This window comes from Lepidochelys kempii, unplaced genomic scaffold, assembly GCF_965140265.1.
Source record: "Lepidochelys kempii isolate rLepKem1 unplaced genomic scaffold, rLepKem1.hap2 scaffold_37, whole genome shotgun sequence".
Lineage (NCBI taxonomy): Eukaryota > Metazoa > Chordata > Testudines > Cheloniidae > Lepidochelys > Lepidochelys kempii.
In genome coordinates, this window is record NW_027333638.1 from 196,262 (window position 1) to 219,149 (window position 22,888).

Here is a 22,888-nt window from a genome sequence, read left to right on the forward strand (position 1 = left end):
TAATTAGGGCAAGAGTTTGCAGGCAATGAAAACAGAGTAATTGACAAACGTAAGCAATATCTAATCCTTTAAAGCCTGAAAGTGCCTTGGGGGGAGGGGACAGGAGCCGGCTGTGTGGGGGCGGTGGCGCTCAGATACTGGGCATTGAGAGCCTAGAACCAGCTGTGCGTTGGAGAGTCGGGGCATGAACCAGCTGTGTACAGGGGAGATGAGCAGGGGAGAGGTCCTGTTGACATGGCCGCGAGCAGCTGTGAGTGTCGTCCTCTCTGCAGCATGATGACAGAGCCTGGCGTCCCACTGCCGATCCCAGACTTGTATGAGGAGGGAAGAAATTGGCATCAAGTCCCAACCGCAGCCAGCCTGTGCCCTGGGGAGGAGACGGGTGTCTCCAGGGAGAAATCTGGGGGATTGTGACCCTGCATGCCCCACCCACCCTCTGATCAGCAATTCCGGATATTAACGGTGATTCCAGAAACAAAGAGTAATTTTGGGAAAAAATGCAGTCCTAGCGACAATTTCCGGAAAACACTGGCTCTGGTTGTAACATTAAATCCGATAATCTCAAGATCTAGGCCTGTGTTGATCATATCTGCCACTCTGCCTTCATGGAGTTCACTCTGCTGGTGGGTTCTACCCCTTCCCCCATTCTGTGTCTGCCTTGTCTATTTAGATTTTAACTTTTTCAGGACACGGGCCATCAACGCTTCTCGGTTTGTACTGTGCCTAGCAAAATGAGGACCCACTGTTAGTTGGCCCTTAGGCACTAAGGTAATGAATATGATTTATAATAATAATCTCCTGGCACTTTGAGCCAAGGAAGCCGGCCTTGGGACGTTACTACTTAAAAATGAGCTGGGCTTAAAAGCATGGAATATTCTTTGTGACAAGTATCCCACAAATTCCACTGACCTCCCTTGTTTTCTTTGCCTTGAGCAGGGTTTCCAGTTTCCAGAACTGATGTGATCTCGCAGCTGGAATGAGGGGAGGAGTCGTGCGTCCCAGACCTTCATGGCTATAAGAAAAAAGTGCTCCCGAGAGCTGCCTGCATAGGTGAGGCATTGGTTAAACCAACCCCAAAACTGTCGGTGAATACAGGAAACATTTGGGATGCCCTACAAAGACCTTGTGAGCTCTCCAAGTTCAGGATTGTTCCCTGCAGATGTAGAATCATTAGGCAGAGGTCACTCATGGCTTCCCACCTATCCTGACTGACAACTGGCAGCAGGTCCCTCCCCAATCTCGCTGTCCCCTGAGATTTCTTCTGAGATACGGACCCAGAACTGATCCCTTCCTTTCTCTCCTCTGGGAAGGTCTAAGGGAAAATCAGCTCCTGATAGGTTTGATCTGTCCTGTACACATTTTGGTTCCTTCATCCCTTTTCCCATTCTTCTCTCTGAGATTTCCTTTCTCTCTGGCGCAGGCAGAGACTTATGTCTGGATTCTCTCGGTCTCCCATCAGGTGTTGGGATGGTGAGTGAAAACGAGGAGGAACCCCAGCAGGAAGATGCTGAGCGAGTAGAAGCCCATGGGATGTTGTCAGGAAGGTCCAAAGGGAATGATTCTGGGAGCTGTGCACGCCCAGAAAAAACAAAAGCCTGTGAGAGTCAGCAGAGGCCAGAGGAAAACTTCGGTAGCCAGTCAGACCTTATTACACGTGAGAGAATGAACTTGGAAGGAACACGCTACACATGCCTCGAGTGTGGGAAAAGCTTCAAAGGGAGCTCGGACCTTCTCACACATCAGAGAATCCACACGGGTGAGAAACCTTACGCATGCTGTGTGTGTGGGAAATGCTTCAAGCAGAGCTCGCATCTCATTGCACATAAGAGAATCCACATAGATGAGAAACCTTATGGCTGCCCTGAGTGTGGGAAACACTTCAAGCAGAGCTCACACCTTATTACACATCGGAAAATCCACACGGGTGAGAAACCTTATGGATGCCCTGAGTGTGGGAAGCACTTCATTGACAGTTCATCCCTCCTCTCACATCAGCGAATCCACACAGGGGAGAGGCCCTACATATGCTCTGAGTGTGGGAAAAGCTTCAATCAGAGCTCTACCCTAATCACACATCAGAGAACGCACACAGGAGAGACCCCCTACATGTGCTCGGAGTGCGGGAAAAGCTTTAATCGGAGCTCTGTACTGACCACACATAGAAGAATCCACACAGGTGAGAAGCCTTATGGATGCTCTGAGTGTGGGAAACGCTTCAATCGGAGCTCATACCTTATCATACATCGGCGAATCCATATGGGTGAGAAACCTTATGGATGCCGTGAGTGTGGCAAACACTTCAATCAAAGCTCAGCCCTTACCACACATCAGCGAATCCACACAGGAGAGAGGCCCTACACGTGCTCTGAGTGTGGGAGAAGCTTCAATCAGCGCTCAACCCTTATTAGACATCAGAAAATCCACAAGGGAGTGATCTGTAACAAATGCCTTGACTAGGGCTGGCCAAAGGTATTTTTTTCTTTTAAATCACATTTGCTAATTCCCACTTAGTGATCTGTGCCCCATCTTCACCGTGGTTACTCAGCTCCCCCAGATGAGTTGCCTGCTCCTGCCTTTTGCAGCTCACCCTTCTTTGGGGTCAGTCCTGTGATGTTTTCTATCAACTCCTTTCCTTTTGGGTCAAAGGAGCGTGTGTCCCTCCAGCCAGGAATGTTCATCAGCTCCAGGTGGGGGAGAGAGGTTTGTTCCCAACAAGCTACACTGAGGCAAAAACTACCCGTGCCTTACATCCACTAGGACTGTACATGGCGTTGGCTGCTCAAGTTAGTGATCTTGGTGTTAAAAGACAATTACAGTTGTCGTGCAGATGCAGCCGAGCTGCAGTGGTTGGCATTAGCTTTCCCCTTGACCGGACCTAAACTCCATCACATGTCCTAGTCTAAACAAAGCCTGAGCATCACAGTTATACTGTTCCCCCATTTAAAAACAATTGTTAGTCATCAAGTTCCCCCACCAGGATCATATTGTTTCATTCCCAGTTGTCACAGTTCATCAGAGCGCTGTTGCTTCAGGTTTTCCTGAAGGCAGATATTTTTACTACCGTTTTCCTCCCTTAAAATATATTGAAGTATAACAAAGAGCAGGAATAGGGAAGGGAGAGGGAAAAATGTCTTTTCCCCTCTGTAACAACAGAAGAACATAGGGTAAATCAGAGGGATTCTCCATCACCATCTCTATCCCCCTGTTCTTCAATTGGTAAGGTCAATATTTCCCGAAGGGGCTGGGAAGAGGATTCTCTAGTAAATGATTTGGAACTAAGCAAAAGACCCATTCATTTGCCTCCCAAAGCAGTTGTGGCCCATGCCCTGCAGGAGCTTGCTCCTGAAGATCTTCCCTTCCTAATCAGGTGCATGTTGCCTCTTATTTGGGAAATGCAATCCCTTCCAAGGTAGAGATGGGAAAAATGGAAGTGACATTTCTGTTCAGCTCACTCCTGGCAGATGCTGTAAATGTGTAGGAAATGGCATCCATGAGGAATGTGATAGAGCTGCAGAAAGACACCCATTTTGAGTAGATACCTGACATTTGGTGTCTTAGAGGGATTCTAAGCTGCACCTGAATTTAGTCCCTTATTTAAATCTGTTGCACCAGATTAAAGAAACAAAAGGGCATATTTGGGGGAGTTCTACCTCAGTATCGCTACTGGTATGTCGTGTGGTTGGTGAAGAATTCTACGCCAGAGCCGTGTAAAATTGCTACAACTAAGGTCAAAGATTTGAGAAGAACTCAGGTAGAAATGAGAGGTACGAGTGGTTGATTTTCACCCCAGAGATGGACGCTATGGTGACCTGTGGCCAAGGTAAACTGTTTTTAGAATTGCTCACACTTCTAAAGGATGCCATGATGAAACTGGGAACAACTGTCTTTTACCATTTGGATCCCAAGTTTCCTGAAGCACAGAGAGAAACAGCTGATTCCTTCAGAGCCATGCCATGCCTATGGGTCCCAAACTGGCTGCCTTGCTGGACAAGAAGCACTTCTGTGTTGGTTAAATGATGGTAGCCAATGAAGGAATGTAACAGATTCCAAGTTCAGACTGCAGGATACATGAATGCTGAGTCCAGAGTCTGTGGTTTGGTCTCTTAGTTTTGCTCTTGAGTCTAATGCATGTGTCTCACTGTTCCGCCTCCTGCTACTCTGAAAGATTAGAAAGTGTGAAAGTAGAGCACAGGTGGTTTTTCTCATGATGCAGCCTTCCCCCGTAGTGTGAGACCCCTTCCACCCACACTTCTGGGAGAAGACCCAGGGAGAAATGAACCCTCAGAAATGGAAGGCTCCTAGGTTATGGGAGAATGTGATTTCACACAGAGCTCACTGGGTGAAAATGGGAATTAAGAGAAAACTGCCCTAAAGGTTTATAGTTTGTAATCTTTGAAGAAATTGTTACCAGCAACAAGGAAATTGCACATGAAGTTTATTAGTGTAAGGTAAGAGGCTGATTCTGTGATCACTTTCAGTGTTACAGTATAATTCAGGTTTTCTTCTAGCCCCCTCCTACAAAATAGCAAATGGTGGCTAATCCTGCAATAAAAACCTGACTCCAAAGGAATCAGGTTTGGGGGAAAATGTGAGAGAAATAGCATGTACGAGAATAGAGACCCAGTATAGACTGGAATGATTTCTGTTTCAAATGGAATTTATTTGGTAAATTTTAAAATAAATCTTCTGTTGGGAGGAAAACTACTTGAGAGAAGATGTGGAACCTTTTCCCCAGTGAGAGGGAAAGAGCCAGAGAGTTCCCCAGGGCTCTTGTTCGCAAAGCAAAGATGTCACATTAGGCAGGAGATGTCAAGATCTACAATGGTGATGGGCGAGTGATGGGAGCTTTTCTGGGTGGTTGTTGTTTGGTTGTTTTTTTCCATGTAATTTTTGTTTTGTTTTTGCAACTAGTTCTTTTTATAGCTGCTGAGCCCCCTTGTCCTTTTGAGCACAGCTCTTTAACCCTCAGGCCTGGCTCTGGAAACCTCAGAACCGGCTTTGCGGTTTTTTTTTTCATGTTTGCTATCTTTGGAGTTCGCACATCCACACGACATGCGGTTCACAGCAACGGATACTTTGAGAAACCTGCTGGGTGAAGCAGGCCTTTTCCAAACTGACATTGGCCCAAATTCTGCCTCAATTCAGCTGGATTGGGACACGTCTGTGTCAAAGGAGTGGTTCACACCTGATTTGCCCAGAGACCTCAGAGGAGGGGTAGTTAGATATAGGATAAGTAGGAATCGACAACAATGAAGTTAAATATAAAGGTGAAAGACCCTCACCTTGCAGGTCAACAAGCCTGTTCTGTTCTTTCCCTCCAATGCATCTGGCACTGGTCGCTCTCAGGTAGCACACTGGGCTTGACGGACCATTGGTCTGACCCAGTCTATGACCTGTCGTGCGTTCTTATGGAAGTCCTCTGCGGGCTTGTCTACACGGGCAAGTTTCTGCACAGGAAAGCAGCTTTCTGCGGTGTAACTCCCGAGGTGCGCACTCAGATTTCGTGATGCATGATAGGAAGGGGCCATGACAGGGACACACTGCCGTGCGGGGTCAAAATGAAGGAGCTGTGACATGCCTACCACAAGGTGCAGGAGGCAAACTGCTGCTCCATATTGGGGGCTAACTAACCCCAGCATCACGGCAAGAATCTACCTAGCAGCTGGAGAAAAAATATGAATGAGAGTCAAAGACACCTCCACGTGGCGTGTCTCTTCCCCAATCTCAACACCTGGAAGATTGTCTGGAAGACTCAGAATTTGAACTGCAGAGATTGGTCTCAGGCTGAGAGGGAATTCAGTCTGTGTATTAAGAACTCAACATGGCCTGGAGCAAGCAGTGAGTGAGAAAAGCTGTTTGATCCAATTCTTGCTTAGTATATTCAAATTAGAGTTTAGACTGGGAGTCTGTTTTCATTTGTTATGTAACCACTTTTGACCTCTGTAACCAATACTTATACTCAGTTAAAATCTAACTTTCTGGAGTTAATAAACTTATTTTACTATTTTATACTTACTCCTGAGTTTGTCCAAAGTGCTTGGGAAAGTTGCTCACATGACAAAGGCTGGTGCATGTCCCCTTTATTTTTGATGAAGTGGCGAACTAATTAATGAGCTTACACTTTTCAAGAGAAGGACTGAGACGATCGCATTCTGACCTTTTACTGACACTTCTTTAATAACTAAAAAAAAAGAACAGGAGGACTTGTGGCACCTTAGAGGCTAACTGATTTATTTGAGCACTGTCCAGTTTTGGGCCCCACACTTCAAGAAGGATGTGGATAAATTGGAGAGAGTCCAGCAAAGGGCAACAAAAATGATTAGGGGACTGGAACACATGAGTTATGAGGAGAGGCTGAGGGAACTGGGATTGTTTAGTCTACGGAAGAGAAGAATGAAGGGGGATTTGATAGCTGCTTTTAACTACCTGAAAGGTGGATCCAAAGAGGATGGATCTAGACTATTCTCAGTGATAGCAGATGACAGGACAAGGAGGAATGGTCTCAAGTTGCAGTGGGGGAGATTTAGGTTGGATATTAGGAAAAACCTTTTCACTAGGAGGGTGGTGAAACACTGGAATGCATTACCTAGGGAAGTGGTGGAATCCCCTTTCTTAGAAGTTTCTAAGGACAGGCTTGACAAAGCCCTGGCTGGGATGATTTAGTTGGGGTTGGTCCTGCTTTGGGCAGGGGGTAGGACTAGATTCCTCCTGAGGACCCTTCCAACCCTGATCTTCTATGATTCGATGACCCTCCTCCAGGAATGACAGAGCCTGGCATGTGCTGGAAGAAGCGGGGAGCTCTGGTGCCCACGGACCTGTCCTGGCATTTTTCTCAGCAGCAAAGAAATCAATTCTCCCTGCCCCTGAGCAACCCACCCACAGCTAATGGCAGCATTGGTGGGGGGTCCCAAGCTTTGCACCAACGTCCACATTTCAGACCTTCCTCTCATGGCACTTTCCATGTGAATTAGGACAAGCAAGCTGGGGAAGCTCCATGGGGTAATAGAAACCAGGGCTGCAGGGAAGGTTTGAACTCACAACCCCAGCAATATTGCCCTTTGCACTAACCACTTGCACCCCTGCAGGGGCTCCTTGGACAGCGCTGGGAAGTCGGCCGTGATCCGTCTCTGTGGTTCGCACCTTTGCCTGGCAATTGAAAGGCTGCCGGTTCAAACCTCACTCAAGCTGTGGCTTTCCAGCAATGAGACTCCAGTCCATTTGAACAGGAAGAAAATCTCCTCTATTCTGGTTTAGCCCCATTTGACTCCTTCTGCCTGTCTTCTTCCTCCCCCATCGGTCCCTTTCCTTCCCCATTGGGGCCATGCAGAGGGGAGCCCCAGTCAGTCTCGGTCACCGAGAGGCTGTATCCCATAAGGGGAGGGAGGGGTCGCTGTAAAGCATTGATAATGGGTGGGGGAGGGGTGTGCGTGGTTAGGGGGAGAAAGTCTGGAGAACTAACAGTGGGGCCCAGAGAGATTCCCCCACAGACTGGGGAGATCCCCTGCTGCCCACCATCACCCAGCTCTGGGAAGAACAACTTGGGATTGCTTGGGGAACCCACCTTTAAAAACACAAGTGTTCCATGCTAGTTACATTTGAATAAGACCAAAGCCGCCTCAAACCCAGTGTCACAGTCACTGGGATGACTTTGTCCTGACATTTTACCGGCCGCAGCCACAAAGCGAGTCAAATTACGGCTCCCGTTCGGCGTCAAGGCTCACAGACGAACCCAGAGGCTTTTCCTTCCTCAGGTTCTGCCGTCATTTCAGTGCTGGCCTGTTCCGAGATTCATCGTTGTGCAAAGCAGCGTCAGGCCCTGAAACTGGACGAGCCCAGAGCAGAGGCTGCCTTCATTTAACCCTCCAAAAACCAACCCGCCGAAACGTGGATTAGCACCCATGCTCCTCCAGCCGCAGGGGAGGCGCCTCATCTGGGCCCCTGGTGCCCATGCTCCAGCAACATAAGACCACGGGGGCCTGGCTCCACCCAAGTCCGGGGGCCGGTGTCTCCCCCAGCCCCACCTGCTGCCCCCGGGCAATTTAAAAGGGCCCGGAAACCCCCACCGCCATCACCGGCAGCACAAGGGGGCTAAGGCGGCTTCCTGCCCACCCTCGCTCCGTGTAACCCTTCTGCCCGTCAGAGTTGGCAGCAACAAGGACCGGGTTCAATATCTAGGGGATCCATTCCAATAACACAATGCAAACCGGCTCGAGCCCCCACCCAGTGACCTGGGACAAATATGTACCACCCCCGCTGGGCACCTCCCAGAGGCAATCCTTCCCCTCTCGCAAGCACCTAGTCTGAGTGTAGCAAAAAGCCTTTTAATAACAGAGAGAAACAATGTGGCATTATGTTGGGGAAACACCACCAACAGGATTCATAACACAACTCACGAGCAAAAAAAAAACCCACCCCAAGCAAATTGGGGCATGCCCTTTCCCTTTGGTTCTTGAGTCCAGCAACCCCAAATCACCCAAAGTCCCAAAAGTCCAATGACCCAAAAGTCTCTGTCCCTGGTCAGGGCAGCCCCAAAGTTCAAAAGTTTATCTGCAGAGCTTTACCTCCCAACCTGGGTGGAGATGGGGGCGGGGGTAAAAGGCACCTTACATGATCTGAAGCTGATCGCCCCACAGCCCCATAGGCCTCCGCTCCACCAGCCATCTCACAAACTTCTCCACAATAAATCTTCAGGCTCCCCCACTACTGAACACAACGCTCAGTGATTTCGGCTCTTACTCAGTTCAGCTCTTTGGTGAAGTCAGCTTGTAGTAGGGGAGCCTCAGTGCTGGGACACCATAAGCCCAAAATGAGCTTCGCAGCCTGTAACTAGAGTCCTAACGGAATCAAAATTAGCTCTGAGATTCCACAGTGGAGAGAAAAGGAAGAGCAATTAGCATGTAAGGCCATCACCAAAGGACCCATGGCACCAAATATTAATACTTGTCCCCACCCTCTCTCAATTCACAGCATTTTGGAACCCATGACCCTTGCCTAGCGAGTGCTACTTAGTTGATGGTGAGTCCCTCCATCATAACAAAAGGCCAAGTATAGTTCCCAGCACAGTTCCCATACTCAGGGTAATAACAATTTATTCTTCCTGCCCCAATAACAGAGACACTGGGGATCCCACAGCAGCCAAAGTGAGCATTTGGGCAGCTATGGCCTCGTTCTAGGCGGGGTGGGTGTGCCTATGCAAATGAGATCGGCCCCTGAAGTTCTTTTCCACAACTTGCCAGACCTCACCACCAGATGTCAGGGTGAGGCTCACCCTGACACTGCTTACACTCCGTGTGGCCTGCCAGTCTCGGAAGCGGCTGGCGCGTCCCTGCAGCCCCGGGGGTGGGGGGATCTCCACACGCTGCCCCCGCCCCGAGGGCCGACTCTGCCATCTGTGGCAATGGGAGCTGCTGGGGTGGTGTCCGTGGGCAGCGATGGGCAGAGACCCCCCACCTAGGAGCTGCTGCCAGAGGGGGGTGTGGGTCGCTTTTGGGAGATCCCTGAGGTAAGAGCTGCACCCTCATTCTCTCCCGCACCCCAAGCCCCAGCCCAGACCCCAGCCCCCTGTACCCAAACTCCCTCCCAGAGTCCACCCCCTGCACTCCCTCCTCCACCCTACCCCCATGCCCCAGCCCAGAGCCCACACCCCACACCCCACACCCAAACTCCCTCCCAGAGCCTGCGCCCGCACCCCCTCCTGCACCCCAACCCCCAACCCCAACCCAGATCCCGCACCCAAACTTCCTCCCACAGGCCTCCCCCCACACCTGCTCTCGCACCCCAACCCTCTTCCCCAGTCCAGAGCCCACCCCTTGCACCCAACTCCCTCCCAGAGCCCGACCTGCACCCTCTCCTGCACCCCAACCCCCTCCCCCAGCCCAGAGCCCACACCTGAACTCCCTCCCAGAACCTGGCCACCCCACCCATTCCTGCACCCAATGCCCTGCCCCAGCCAAGACCCCACACCTGCACCCAAACTGCCTCCCAGAGCCTCTACCCCTCACCCCCTCCCACACCCTAACCCCCTGCCCCAGCCCAGAGCCCACACCACACATCCAATTCCCTCCCAGAGCCTGCCCCCACACCTGCTCCTGCACCCCAACCCCCTGCCCCAGCCCAGACCCCACACCCTTCATTCCCTCCTGCACCCCAACACCCTGCCGCAACCCACAGCCCACACCCAAACTCCCTCCCAGAGCCCAACCTCTTTCCCTCTGCCTCCCATACCCAAACTCCCAGAGCCTTAGGCAGATGTGGGGGGAGGTGGACGGGGAGGCAGGACTTGGTCCCATTCTGGAAACCACCAAAAATTGTAGAAACCTGCCGCCCCTGTCCAGCCCAACCTTCTGCGGGTGCCCCTCAGGCCCCACCCGTGCAGGGTTTGAAGCTTGCATTGCTTAAATTCCAGGACGCTGGGGGACTTCAGCTCCCCTTTCTCCAGCGGGAACCTTCAGCCCACTCCCAACCAGATTCTTGTCCATGGCATGACTGTCGGGGGGCTGGGCCCCTCTTTGTCTTTTCTCTCTGGGACAGGCCAGGGTACCTAGAACTGGGGTATCTGAGCACCCAGGACCTTCTATGGAGATGCCCTTCCCCTTCCCCTTCTGTGGTCCCATCTGTCATTGACTCCAGCCTGTTTTCTATCCATCATCAGCACCATCCCAAGCCAGCTGCACCCGCCTCAAAAAGACAGTGTCCCCTGATGGGTGTAAATCATAGAATCATAGAATATCCTCATTTACACATTTCTTTGGCAGTCATGACAGGAGACAAAGGGTTTCTATTCCCAACTTGAAGGCAAGGAGTGCATTAGGGGCAACTCCAAGGGAAAGACTATTGATGGAGATCTCAATCTAAATTCTACACGAGTTTTGTTATCTTCCCTTTTGGTTCTATCCCTGGAAATTCCCCCAGACTAGTCTGCTGAAAGATAAAATCATCTAAATCTGCCTCCAAAGAACCTGACCGGCTGAAGCAGGAGGAGACCTGAGAGATGGCCACTTTCAAATCAAAAGGGAACGCTGAGACCTGCCTGTTGCCACACCCGCCCCCACCCGTCCCGAGGAGAAGGAGGCGCCGACCTGTCGTGTGCGATCTAATGAGCAGGGAAAGAATCTGGGAATTACCTTCTGTAAAAACTCATCCTTTTGTTCCTCAAACACCTGTGGAAATAGCTGATTCAAGAAGTGGTTGACAGAGGGATGGTCCGCGTCTCTCAGCAGCTCCTTGGGTCACCAGCCGTTGTCAACCAAGCCAGTTGGCAGACTGACGGCAGGGCAAGAATGCTGACGCCCAACACTCTTTGCTGTTGGCCTCCGTGACATCACAATCAGCTTGTGCATAAACACACACAGACCCCACCCAGAGAGACACACCCCCACTGAGCAACTCCCCACTCTCCCTCCCAGCACTTCCTGCCCATCCCAGAACAGCTGTTTCATGGAATTGAGGATGCTCCGGGAGGGTCGGTTCGGGGCAGGGACATGGCACACTTGGGGCACTGCATGGGACTCTTCTCTCCTCAGTGCAGGGCTCAGCACTTGTCCTTGCTGAACCTCATCAGATTTCTTTTGGCCCAATCCTGTAATTTGTCTGAATCACTCTGAACCCTATCCCGACCCTCCAGCGTATCTCCCTCTCCCCCAGCTTAGTGTCATCTGCGAACTTGCTGAGGGTGCAATCCATCCCGTCCTCCTGATCATGCACGAAGATGGTGAAGAAAACCGGCCCCAGAGTGACCCGTGGGGAAGCGGGGGAGGGGGTGGAGGAGAGGAGGCAGACGGTGAGTGGCAGGGACCCCACAGAGGGGGGTGCAGTGGAGGAGAGGGGGAAATCATCCAGGCAGCGGTGGGCAGTGTGGGCTGGGAGAAGGGGCGAGGCAGATACAGGAAGAGATGGAGCACAGGCGGGGCACTGGGGCCCAGGCACCCGGGGCCTGGTCATTGTTGGCACCAAGAGAGGAGAGGAGAGGAGACGGAGACGGAGACGGAGACAGAGACAGAGACAGAGACAGAGTATGTGTGATGGCCAACGCACTCGAGGAGAGACAGAGAAAAACATGGTAGGATAGCAAGCAACTCACCTCCTGGAGTCATCTGTGATGAAGCGGGACTTCATGTTTCCTCTGAATTGTGTGGGGGTGCCTCAGTTTCCCCTATGCAGTTCTTACGGATCTAGGGGGTGGGGTAAGGGTGTATGATCGTTGCAGAGCTCTGGAGGGCAGGTGTGTGCAGGGGTCTGGACACAGAGAATGGCCGACACCCTCTTTCCTGGCACCTGATGCCCTGGGCCCTTCCCCCCTGCGAGGTGAGAGCTAAAGGGTTGGAGAACAAAGGAATCGGGTGCCCTCCTGGCCGGGGACAGGGACAAAGCCCAGAGGAGGAGGGGCTGGGGGGAGTTTCAGTTGGGGGCTGGCTGGAGACATGGAGTGAAGGGCAGACAGGGTTGTCTGGCTCACTGCCCCCCCGCACAATGGACCCGGCTGAGGGGTCCTGTTCTCTGCACCTACAAGCTCTGTGTCAGACCATGTCCCTGTGGTCTAATAAACCTCTGTTTTCCTGGCTGGCTGAGAGTCCCGTCTGACTGCGGAGTTGGGGGGCAGGACCCTCTGCCCCCCCAGGACCCCGCCTGGGCGGACTGGCTGTGGGAAGCGCAGGGAGGGGCAGAGGAGGCTGAAGGCTCCGAGGTCAGAGCCAGGAAGGTGGAGCCGGGGGAGCTGTGTGTCCTGCAGACAGGCTGCTCCCCGAGAGGAGACTTCCCCAGAGTCCTGCCTGGCTTCCTGGGGAGCAGTCCCAGAGCATCGCCCGGGGACCCCGGGACATCCTCCTCCTCGATGAAACCTTCTGCCGTGTGACGTGCTGTGTGTGTCGTGTTGCGTGTGTCGTGTGACGTGTTGTGTGTGTGACTTGTGTGTTGTTTTGTGTGTGTGAGATGTGTTTATGTGTGCGTGTTGTGGTCCGTGTTGAGTGTGTGTGTGTGCCATGTTGTATACCGTGTTGTGTGCATGTGACGGTGTGTGCCGTTTTGTGTGCATGTTGTGTGTGTCGGTGTCATGTGTTGTGTGAGATTTTTGTGTCTCGTGTTGTGTGCCGTTTTGTGTGTCGTGTGTCGGTATCGTGTGTCGTGTTGTGTGTGGGTGTGTGATATTTTGTGTGCGAAGTTTTGTGCATCGTGTTGTGTGTGTGTGTCACGTGTGCCGTTTTGTGTGTCATGTGAGGTGTTGTGTGTCATATTGTGTGTGTGTGTCGGTGTCGTGTGTGATTTCTTTGTCACGTTGTCTGCTGTTTTGTGCGTCATCAAGTGTGTGTGTGTGTATGTGTCGGTGTTGTGTGTGATTTTTGTGTGTCTTGTTGTGTGCTGTTTTGTGTGTCAGTTTATTTGTGTGTCATGTTGTTTGTGTCTTTCGGTGTCCTGTGTTGTGTGTGTGTGAGAGTGTTCTCTCTTTGTGTGTCGGTGTCATGTTGTGTGTGTGTGTGTCAGTGTTGTCTGTCGTGTTTTCTGTGTGTTGTCTTGGGTGGCCCCTCAGGGTACTGCACAAACCATTTCCATCGTGGAGAAACAGTGACACCAGGTGGCCAATCCAGATAATGTACAAACCATTTCCCTCACAGAGCAACAGTGACACCGGGTGGCTAATCCAGGTATTGCACAAAGCATTTCCGTAATGGAGCAACAGTGACACTCGGTGGCCACTCTGGGTAATGCACAAATAATTTCCTTAACGGAGCAACAGTGACACCGGGTGGCCAGTCAGTGCAATGCACAAATCATTTCCCTCCTGGACCAACAGTGACACCGGGTGGCCACTTGGAGTAATGCAGAAAGCATTTCCTCACGGAGCAATGGGGACACTGTGTGGCCAATTCAGGTATTGCACAAATCATTTCCCTCCTGGACCAACAGTGACAGTGGGTGGCTAAACCAGGTATTGCACAAAGCATTTCCCTTATGGAGCAACAGTGTCACCGGGCGGCCCCTTGGAGTAACACACAAATCATTTCCTCCCGGAGCACCCGTTGCACAAACTGAGTTTAATAATAATAATAAACAACAAATAGTTTCACTAGAAAAGGCAGATTTTCAGTGATTAGAAGGGATAGCAAACAGAAGAAGGCAGATTGCTAAGCAAATACAAATACACCCACATACTAAGCCTAAGATCTTAAAGAGACTGGATTCAAGAAGTCATTTCCCATCCTAAAGGTCTTTTGGCAACTTGAAGAGTTTCTGTAGCTTAGACTTCCCGTTGTTTCTCTTTACAGACTAGACTCCTGTCTTAGTCTGGACTTCCCCCTTCTCATTCCCTTTGTCTCTTCAGGTACTTTCTGCAGCCTTTCTACTGCCCTGCATGATTTTCCTCCGCTCCGACGTCTCCATGGCTCCCGAGACCTCACCTGTGGGAATGCACACCTACCCGTGTCCTACAAAGGGAGACGGCACCAGGAGAGCAGAGGGGAGAGAGCGAGTTGGCGAACACATGAGAAGACGGCGAGTGCGGACGAGGAACTGGCAGCGCCGACCTGGCAGCCGGGTCTGCAGCGGGCAGAGAGCGGAGGCCTGGTTCCGCCTCCTTGGAAAGAGGCCCAAGCGGCTCAGGCCCCTCCTGCCGCGTTCCCCTCCGGCAAGAGCTCCGGCACCATTCCTCGCCAGAGCCGCTGCGAGAGCCGAGCCGGAGCCCTCGCTCCACAGCGCTCGACGTGGGCTGGGAATCTCGCCCTCGGCCCTGCCGCCCTCTTCCCTCCCGCCCACACCGGCCCCACACGCCGCCCAGAGACCGAGTTCCCCCGACCGTCCCCGCTCCGCTCTCGCCCCCGCGGGGGGTCATCTCCGGGGTGTGATTTCGGTGTCGTGTCCTCTGCCGTCTTGTGTGTCGTGTGACGAGTCAGTGTCGTGTCGTGGGCGTGTGAGACGTCATGTGTGTCAGTGTGTTTGCCGTCTCGCTGTGTGTGAGTCGTCGTGAGTCGGCGGGTGGGTGTGGGTGTGTGTGTGTGTGGGCGTGAGTTGTGTGTGGTGTGTGTCTTTCGGCGTGGGCGTATGTTGTGGTGTGTTGTGTTTTGTGTGTGGGGGCGTGTCGTGTGGTGTGTTGTGTGTTGTGCATGTGTCGTGTGTGTGGGCGTGTGTTCTGCGTGCGTTGTGTGGGCGTGTGTGGGTGTGTGTTGTGTGGGCGTGTCATGTGTGGGCCTATGTGAGAGAAGTTGTGTGTGTGTGAGACGTCATGTTTGTGTGTGTGTGTGAGACGTCGTGTGTCTTGTGTGTGTGTGTCAGTCGTTGTCTGTGTCGTGTGTTTGTCAGTTTCATGTGTGTCAGTATTGTGTGTCGGCGTGTGTGTGTGTGTTGGCATGTGTGCGACATTATGTGTCGTGTGTTTGTGTGTGGACGTGTGTGAGAGCCGTCGTGTGCCTTGCATGTGTGTCGGCGTGTGTGAGAGACGTGTCTCTGTGTGTGAGACGTTGTGTGTCGTGTGTGTGTGAGACGTGGTTGTGTGTGTGTTGTCTTGAGTGTTTTGTTCAGTGTGTGATGTGTTGTGTGTGATTTGTGTGTGTGTGTGACGGGTTGTGTGTTGTGTTGTGAGCGCGTGCGACGTCTCCCATGATCACGCAGTTTCCACGAGTATTTACTTCATTAAAAACATTAAAGAGGGCTCGATCCATATCCACATGAGATCCCGGCGGTCTCTAGCAGACTCCAAGCACTATCCCAGGGGAGGCTCGAGTCGTTTGCTTCCCCAATGTCATTTTTGCCCAGACGGACTCTGTCTTCTCCATTCCATCGCTGATTTCTTTACATTCGACCTCCTCATTGATAGACAATGCTACTCCACCACCTTGACCTTTATTTCGGTCTTTCCTAAACAGCACATACCCTTCAACACCCGTAGTCCAGTCATGACGACTATTCCACCCTGTTTCTGTTCTCCCGAGAATATCTGGTTTCACTTCCTGCACCAGTACCTCTAATTCCTCCATTTTGTTACCTAGGCTCCTCGCATTGGTGTACAAACATCTTCATTTTTGCTGTTTGGCCTCACTCACGTTCTTTACCCAATGAGGCACGGTCATTCCACAGCCAGCAGAACCTACTAGACTGGTGTCCACACTGACCTTCCTCCTTATAGCCATTCCCCTACCCACGGCTGTATCCTTTCTTACTTTCTTTTCTTCCCTCTCAAGGCTAAAATCCGGCATGGAGATTACCTGGACATTCCCCAACCAATCATCTCCCCCAGATTCCTAGATTAAAGCTCCCTTAATCAGTTGTGCCAGCCTCCATCCTAGAAGTCTGTTTCCTTCCCTTCTCAGATGAAGTCCATCCCGAGAGAACTGTCCTCTGTCCAGGAATGCCTCCCAGTGGCCATTCATCCCAAAGCTGTCCTTCTAGCACCACTGCCTGAGCCATCTGTTGATAGTCATAATCTTGTCACGCCTTTGTTGACCTTCTCCAGGAACAGGCAAAATCCCACCACAGATCACCTGAGCCTCAATTTCCTTTAGCGTCTTCCCCAGCCAAGCACAGTCTCCCTTAATCCTTTCCAGCGAGAATCTAGCTGTATCATTTGTTCCCACATGAAGGATAATTAGGGGATTCTTTCCCGTTCCCTTTAGGATCCTTTTCAACCTCAGGTCTACATCCCGTATCTTAGCACCTGGAAGACAGCACACCCTTCTATTCTCTGGATCAGCTCTGGTTACAGGCCTGTCTAGTCTTCTCAGTAAAGAGTCCCCGATCACGTAGCCCTGCCTTTCCCTGCTGACGGTGCTATTCTCCAGTCTACCCCTGTTCCCTCTGGCTGCAAGTTCTTTCCATTCCTATTCTCCCTTTTAATCCTCTTCAACCCATCCTGTATCCTCCTGGGGCTCATATTTGGTGTAGTCTCCATTGACTCTTCCCCTTTTTCTATAGGACTAGCCGCTCTTCTCTTCCTCCTTGCCCCTCCACCTTCAGTGACCACCTGTTGAGCCCCTTCTTCATTTTCCAACTCTCAAAAACTATTCCTGAACTCTATTTCTCCTTCACTAGCCCGTCTTTTCCTCTGCCTGGTTTTTTTTTAGTCACATGCTTTCACTGACCACTTTCCTCACCCAGCAGTCTCCCCTCAGAATTCCCCAGTCCTGCTTCCATCTGCAAGTCTGAGCTTTTCCCTTCAGATACCTCATGTCTTTGCTCCATCATCTGCTCAAACCCCTTTCTAAACTCAACCAGACTTTCCACCTGCATCTCCAAACCTCAGATCTTCTCCTCCATCAGCTCGAGCAGATGGCATTTCATGCAGACAAAACTCTTACCAGGTCCCCCCTCCAGGATCATGGACATGCGGCAGCTTCCACAGCCAGTCATCTCCATTGTGTCTTCCACGACATGAGTCACTCCCACCGCTGCCTCTGTGTCTGTCATCGCCTTCCCACCTAAATCCTGTTCACCTGGGAAACACCCAAATCCCACCCCCCACAGGAACAACAAACCCCAAACAAGCACCACAAGACAAACTCCCCCTCAGACTCCCCTGTTTACAGCCCTGTTTGCTGGCTCCTGTTCCAGGGCCTGACTGGCTGGCTCCCTTCATAGGACCCCGAGTCAGAGAAGCCCTGGCCCCGAATCAGGGCTCAGCTTCTCCCCCAGCACAAAGCCCCCACAAGCCTCGACACATACACATAATCCCAATACACAACCAAATGCCAACACCTTCTCCCCCACACCATTCACAGCTGTTGGTGGGTCTTGGGGAAACCCTGGTGCACCAGCGGGGGCGGGTGTCTGACGGGGTGGGTGGGGTGGCGGGGGGCAGGGAGGGGGCCCAGCTGGGAGGTGGAGGGGTCTGTGTGGTGGGAGCTGTGGGAGGGTAGGGGATGGATTGGTGCTGTGGGAGGAGGAGAGGGAGTTGTGGACGGGGGCGATTGGGTTGTCGGGATGGGGACTGGGTCTGGGAGGGATGTGGGGGAGGGAGAGGCTATAGGGTAGTTGGATCGGGGACTTGGGTCAATGGCATGGCTGTGGCTGTTGGGTTGGGTTGAGTTGGGAGGGGCAGCACCATGGCTGCCCCCAGGGGGACACAGCTTGGCTGTGGGGGGCTGTAGGGAGGGGAGGGGTCTGTAGGGTGGGGCGGCTGCAGCCTGGCTTGGGGAGAGGAGGACGGTAGGGGCAGGGGGGGATTGTGGAGGGGCTCTGCAACACTGGGGCATTGGGGTTGGTCGGGGCGGTCAGAGGATGGGGAACAGGGGGTTGACTGAGGGCAGGAGGTCCCGGGGCGGTCAGGGAGAAGGGGCAGTTGGATGGGGCAGGGGTCCTGGGGAGCAGGCAGGAAGGAGGGGGGAGGTTGGATGGGGCGGTGGGGGGTGTTACGGGCTGGGGGATCTGGGGCCCCTCAGGGAACAGAGGGGTTGGATGGGGCCGGAGGCCCGGGGTGGCCGTCAGGGGGCGAGAAGCGGGGGTTGGATGGGGGCGGGGGCCGGGCCATGTCTTGCTGTTTGAGGAGGCCCAGCCTCCCCTAACTGTCCCTCCATACAATTTCTGAAACCCGATCTGGCATCAGGCCAAAGTTTGCCTGCCCCTGGCTTAGGGCCTGATTCATGCAAAGACCCATTGGGAGTGTGTGAACATTGCCCCATTTCTGAAACTGGAAACAACCCCCTGCACAGGGCTGGGAAAACAGAGCAGAGCACTGGAGCCTGAACCCCCTCGTCAGAGACTGAGATGAAATCCTCTCAGGCATTGGCATCCTGACAGCAGGAGTATCTGGCTGTGTCGACTCTCTCCTCAGGCCCTGCGCGACCAGCACCCCGAGCCAATGCCTGAGATGATGGGGTGTCCAGGATTTCCGGGTTTATGGATCTTGGGTAGCAGATAGAAGATCCCTGGTCGGGGTTCCAGGGGCATGTCTGTGCAGATTTGTTCTTGTGCTTTTTCAGGGAGTTTCTTGAGCAGATGGTGCAGTTTCTCTTGGTCACCCTGAGTGGGATCAGAGGGGAATGGGCTGGAGAATGTGGAGTTGGAGAGCTGCCCCCCACAGCATCAATTTCCTCCAGACTCCCAAGGGAAGTGGTGCTTCCTCCATCCCTTGATGAGATGCCTTTCTGGAGTCTGCTTTGGTCCAAAACTCGCTACTGCGCCATGCAGGAGGCCTGTGATGTGTAGGGGGCCAGATGAGATGATCTAAGAGTCTCTTCTGGCCTTCACGTCTCCAAATCTCTGCAAAACCGAGTGCGGCACATTGAGCATCCTCTGATGGTTCCACGTGTGGCCTGCGTGAGCCCTTGCACGACCACTGAGTGTGTGGGGGTGAGCCAGGGGGAGCAGCTCAAACACGCACAGGAGCCGGCTCGGGGCAGGACATGAGCCCTGCAGGGCAGGGGTGGGGGTGGCAGTGACATCACAAGGGCCTTTTGCAGCACTCAGCTGATTGGTGAAAGGAGGTTGGGAGGCGGTGACCTCACAGAGAGTCCACGACAACGGCCAGGGAGGACAGGCTGCAGGGCAGGGGGATCTCAGAGACCCCCGGGGCTTTGCTGCAGGGAGTCTCCTTCTTGAGGTGTCTCCTTGAGGACTGAGAGAGAATTCAGGGTCTCGTATGTGAGCGCGAGGTGGAGCCTCTCTGGAGTTTTCTCCTTTCCCACTGCTCATTGAGCGAGAAGACAGACGTCCCTGTGGAGAAGGGAAGAGCCCCAGAGAGGTTGGTGTTAGCCGACGGCCACAAGGGTTTAAACACTCACCCACTATTTGCCATGGGGCACTGGCAAAGGTCCTAGATGACCTTATACTGCCACCCAATGTACAAACTGTGCAATACATTGATGACATCTTAATAGGTGGGAAAACCTCAGAAGAGGTACAGGAGGCTATGAATCAAATCAAAGGAGCACTAGAAGCCCTTAATTTAGAGCTACCAGCTGAGAAATGCCAAGGTCCCTCCCAAGAGATAAAATTCTTAGGTACTGTATGGATGGGAGGTAGGAGGTCTGTGCCTAATGACACTGTGCAAGAGCTAAATCATAGATTCATAGATATTTAGGTCAGAAGGGACCATTATGATCATCTAGTCTGACCTCCTGCACAATGCAGGCCACAGAATTTCACCCACCACTCCTAAAAAAGACCTCACACCTATATCTGTGCTATTGAAGTCCTCAAATTGTAGTTTGAAGACCTCAAGGAGCAGAGAATCCTCCAGCAAGTGACCCGTGCCCCATGCTACAGAGGAAGGCGAAAAACCTCCAGGGCCTTCCAATCTGCCCTGGAGGAAAATTCCTTCCCGACCCCAAATATGGCGATCAGCTAAACCCTGAGCATATGGGCAAGATTCATCAGCCAGATACTACAGAAAATTCTTTCCCGGGTAACTTGGATCTTACCCCATCTAAAAACCCATCACAGGCCATTGGGCCTATTTACCATGAATATTTAATTACCAAAACCATGTTATCCCATCATACCATCTCCTCCATAAACTTATCGAGTTTAATCTTAAAGCAAGATAGATCTTTTGCCCCCACTACTTCCCTCGGAAGGCTATTCCAAAACTTCACTCCTCTGATGGTTAGAAACCTTCGTCTAATTTCTAATCTAAATTTCCTAGTGGCCAGTTTATATCCATTTGTTCTTGTGTCCACATTGGTATTGAGTTTAAATAATTCCTCTCCCTCTCTGGTATTTATCCCTCTGATATATTTATAGAGAGCAATCATATCTCCCCTCAACCTTCTTTTAGTTAGGCTAAACAAGCCAAGCTCCCTGAGTCTCCTTTCATAAGACAAGTTTTCCATTCCTCGGATCATCCTAGTAGCCCTTCTCTGTACCTGTTCCAGTTTGAATTCATCCTTCTTAAACATGGGAGACCAGAACTGCACACAGTATTCCAGGTGAGGTCTCACCAGTGCCTTATATAACGGTACTAAAACCTCCTTATCCCTACTGGAAATACCTCTCCTGATGCATCCCAAGACGACATTAGCTTTTTTCACAGCCATATCACATTGGCAGCTCATAGTCAACCTATGATCAACCAATACTCCAAGGTCCTTTTCCTCCTCCGTTACTTCTAGTTGATGCGTCCCTAGCTTATAACTAAAATTCTTGTTATTAATCCCTAAATGCATGACCTTACACTTCTCACTATTAAATTTCATCCTATTCCTATTACTCCAGTTTACAAGGTCATCCAGATCCTCCTGTAGGGTATCCCTGTCCTTCTCTAAATTAGCAATACCTCCCAGCTTTGTATCATCTGCAAACTTTATTAGCACACTCCCACTTTTTGTGCCCAGGTCAGTAATAAAAAGATTAAATAAGATTGGTCCCAAAACTGATCCTTGAGGAACTCCACTGGTAACCTCCCTCCAACTTGACAGTTCACCTTTCAGTAGGACCCGTTGTAGTCTCCCCTTTAACCAATTCCCTATCCACCTTTCAATTTTCCTATTGATGCCCATCTTATCCAATTTAACTAATAATTCCCCATGTGGCACAGTATCAAACGCCTTACTAAAATCTAAATAAATTAGATCCACTGCGTTTCCTTTATCTAAAAAATCTGTTACTCTCTCAAAGAAGGAAATCAGGTTGGTTTGGCACGATCTACCTTTTGTAAAACCATGTTGTATTTTGTCCCATTTACCATTGACTTCAATGTCCTTAACTACCTTCTCCTTCAAAATTTTTTCCAAGACCTTGCATACTACAGATGTCAAACTAACAGGCCTATAATTACTTGGATCACTTTTTTTCCCTTTCTTAAAAATAGGAACTATGTTAGCAATTCTCCAATCATATGGTACAACCCCTGAATTTACAGATTCATTAAAAATTCTTGCTAATGGGCTTGCAATTTCTTGTGCCAATTCTTTTAATATTCTTGGATGAAGATTATCTGGGCCCCCCGATTTAGCCCCATTAAGCTGTTTGAGTTTCGCTTCTACCTCAGATATGGTGATGTCTACCTCCATATCCTCATTCCCATTTATCATGCTACCATTATCCCTAAGATCCTCTTTAGTCTTATTAAAGACTGAGGCAAAGTATTTGTTTAGATATTGGGCCATGCCTAGATTATCCTTGACCTCCACTCCATCCTCAGTTTTTAGCGGTCCCACTTCTTCTTTCTTTGTTTTTTTCCTATTTATATGACTATAGAACCTTTTACTATTGGTTTTAATTCCCTTTGCAAGGTCCAACTCTACTTGACTTTTAGCCTGTCTCACTTTATCCCTACATATTCTGACCTCAATAAGGTAGCTTTCCTTACTGATCCCTCCCTTCTTCCACTCCCTATATGCTTTCTGCTTTTTCTTAATTACCTCTCTAAGATGCTTGCTCATCCAGCTTGGTCTACAACTCCTGCCTATGAATTTTTTCCCCTTTCTTGGGATGCAGGCTTCCGATAGCTTCTGCAGCTTTAATTTAAAATAATCCCAGGCCTCCTCTACCTTTAAACCCATAAATTCTTCAGTCCAATCCACTTCCCTAACTAATTTCCTTAATTTTTGAAAGTCAGCCCTTTTGAAATCAAAAACCCTAGTTGCAGATTTATTTTTGTTAATCCTTCCATTCAATTTGAACTGAATTAGCTCATGATCACTTGAGCCAAGATTATCCCCTACAACCATTTCCTCTATGAGATCCTCATTACTCGCCAAGACCAGATCTAAAATGGCATCCCCTCTAGTCGGTTCAGCAACTACTTGTTGAAGGAATCCATCAGCTATCGCATCTAGGAAAATCTGAGCCCTATTATTATTACTAGCACTCATCCTCCAGTCTATATCTGGGAAGTTAAAGTCTCCCATGATCACACAGTTTCCATTAGTATTTACTTTATTAAAAACATTAAAAAGGGCTCTATCCATATCCAAATTAGATCCCGGTGGTCTATAGCACACCCCAAGCACTATCCTAGGGGAGGCTC

At 50.9% G+C, this 22,888-nt stretch overlaps 1 protein-coding gene across 1 annotated transcript in view; it reads left to right on the forward strand.

Moving 5' to 3' along the window:
* LOC140904589 (uncharacterized) overlaps positions 1–22,888 on the forward strand; it is a 203,606-nt gene that overhangs the window by 153,720 nt on the left and 26,998 nt on the right. Inside the window, 1 exon segment of the mRNA XM_073327021.1 lies at positions 1,828–2,418. Within this exon segment, the coding sequence (XP_073183122.1) occupies positions 1,828–2,418 (591 nt within the window).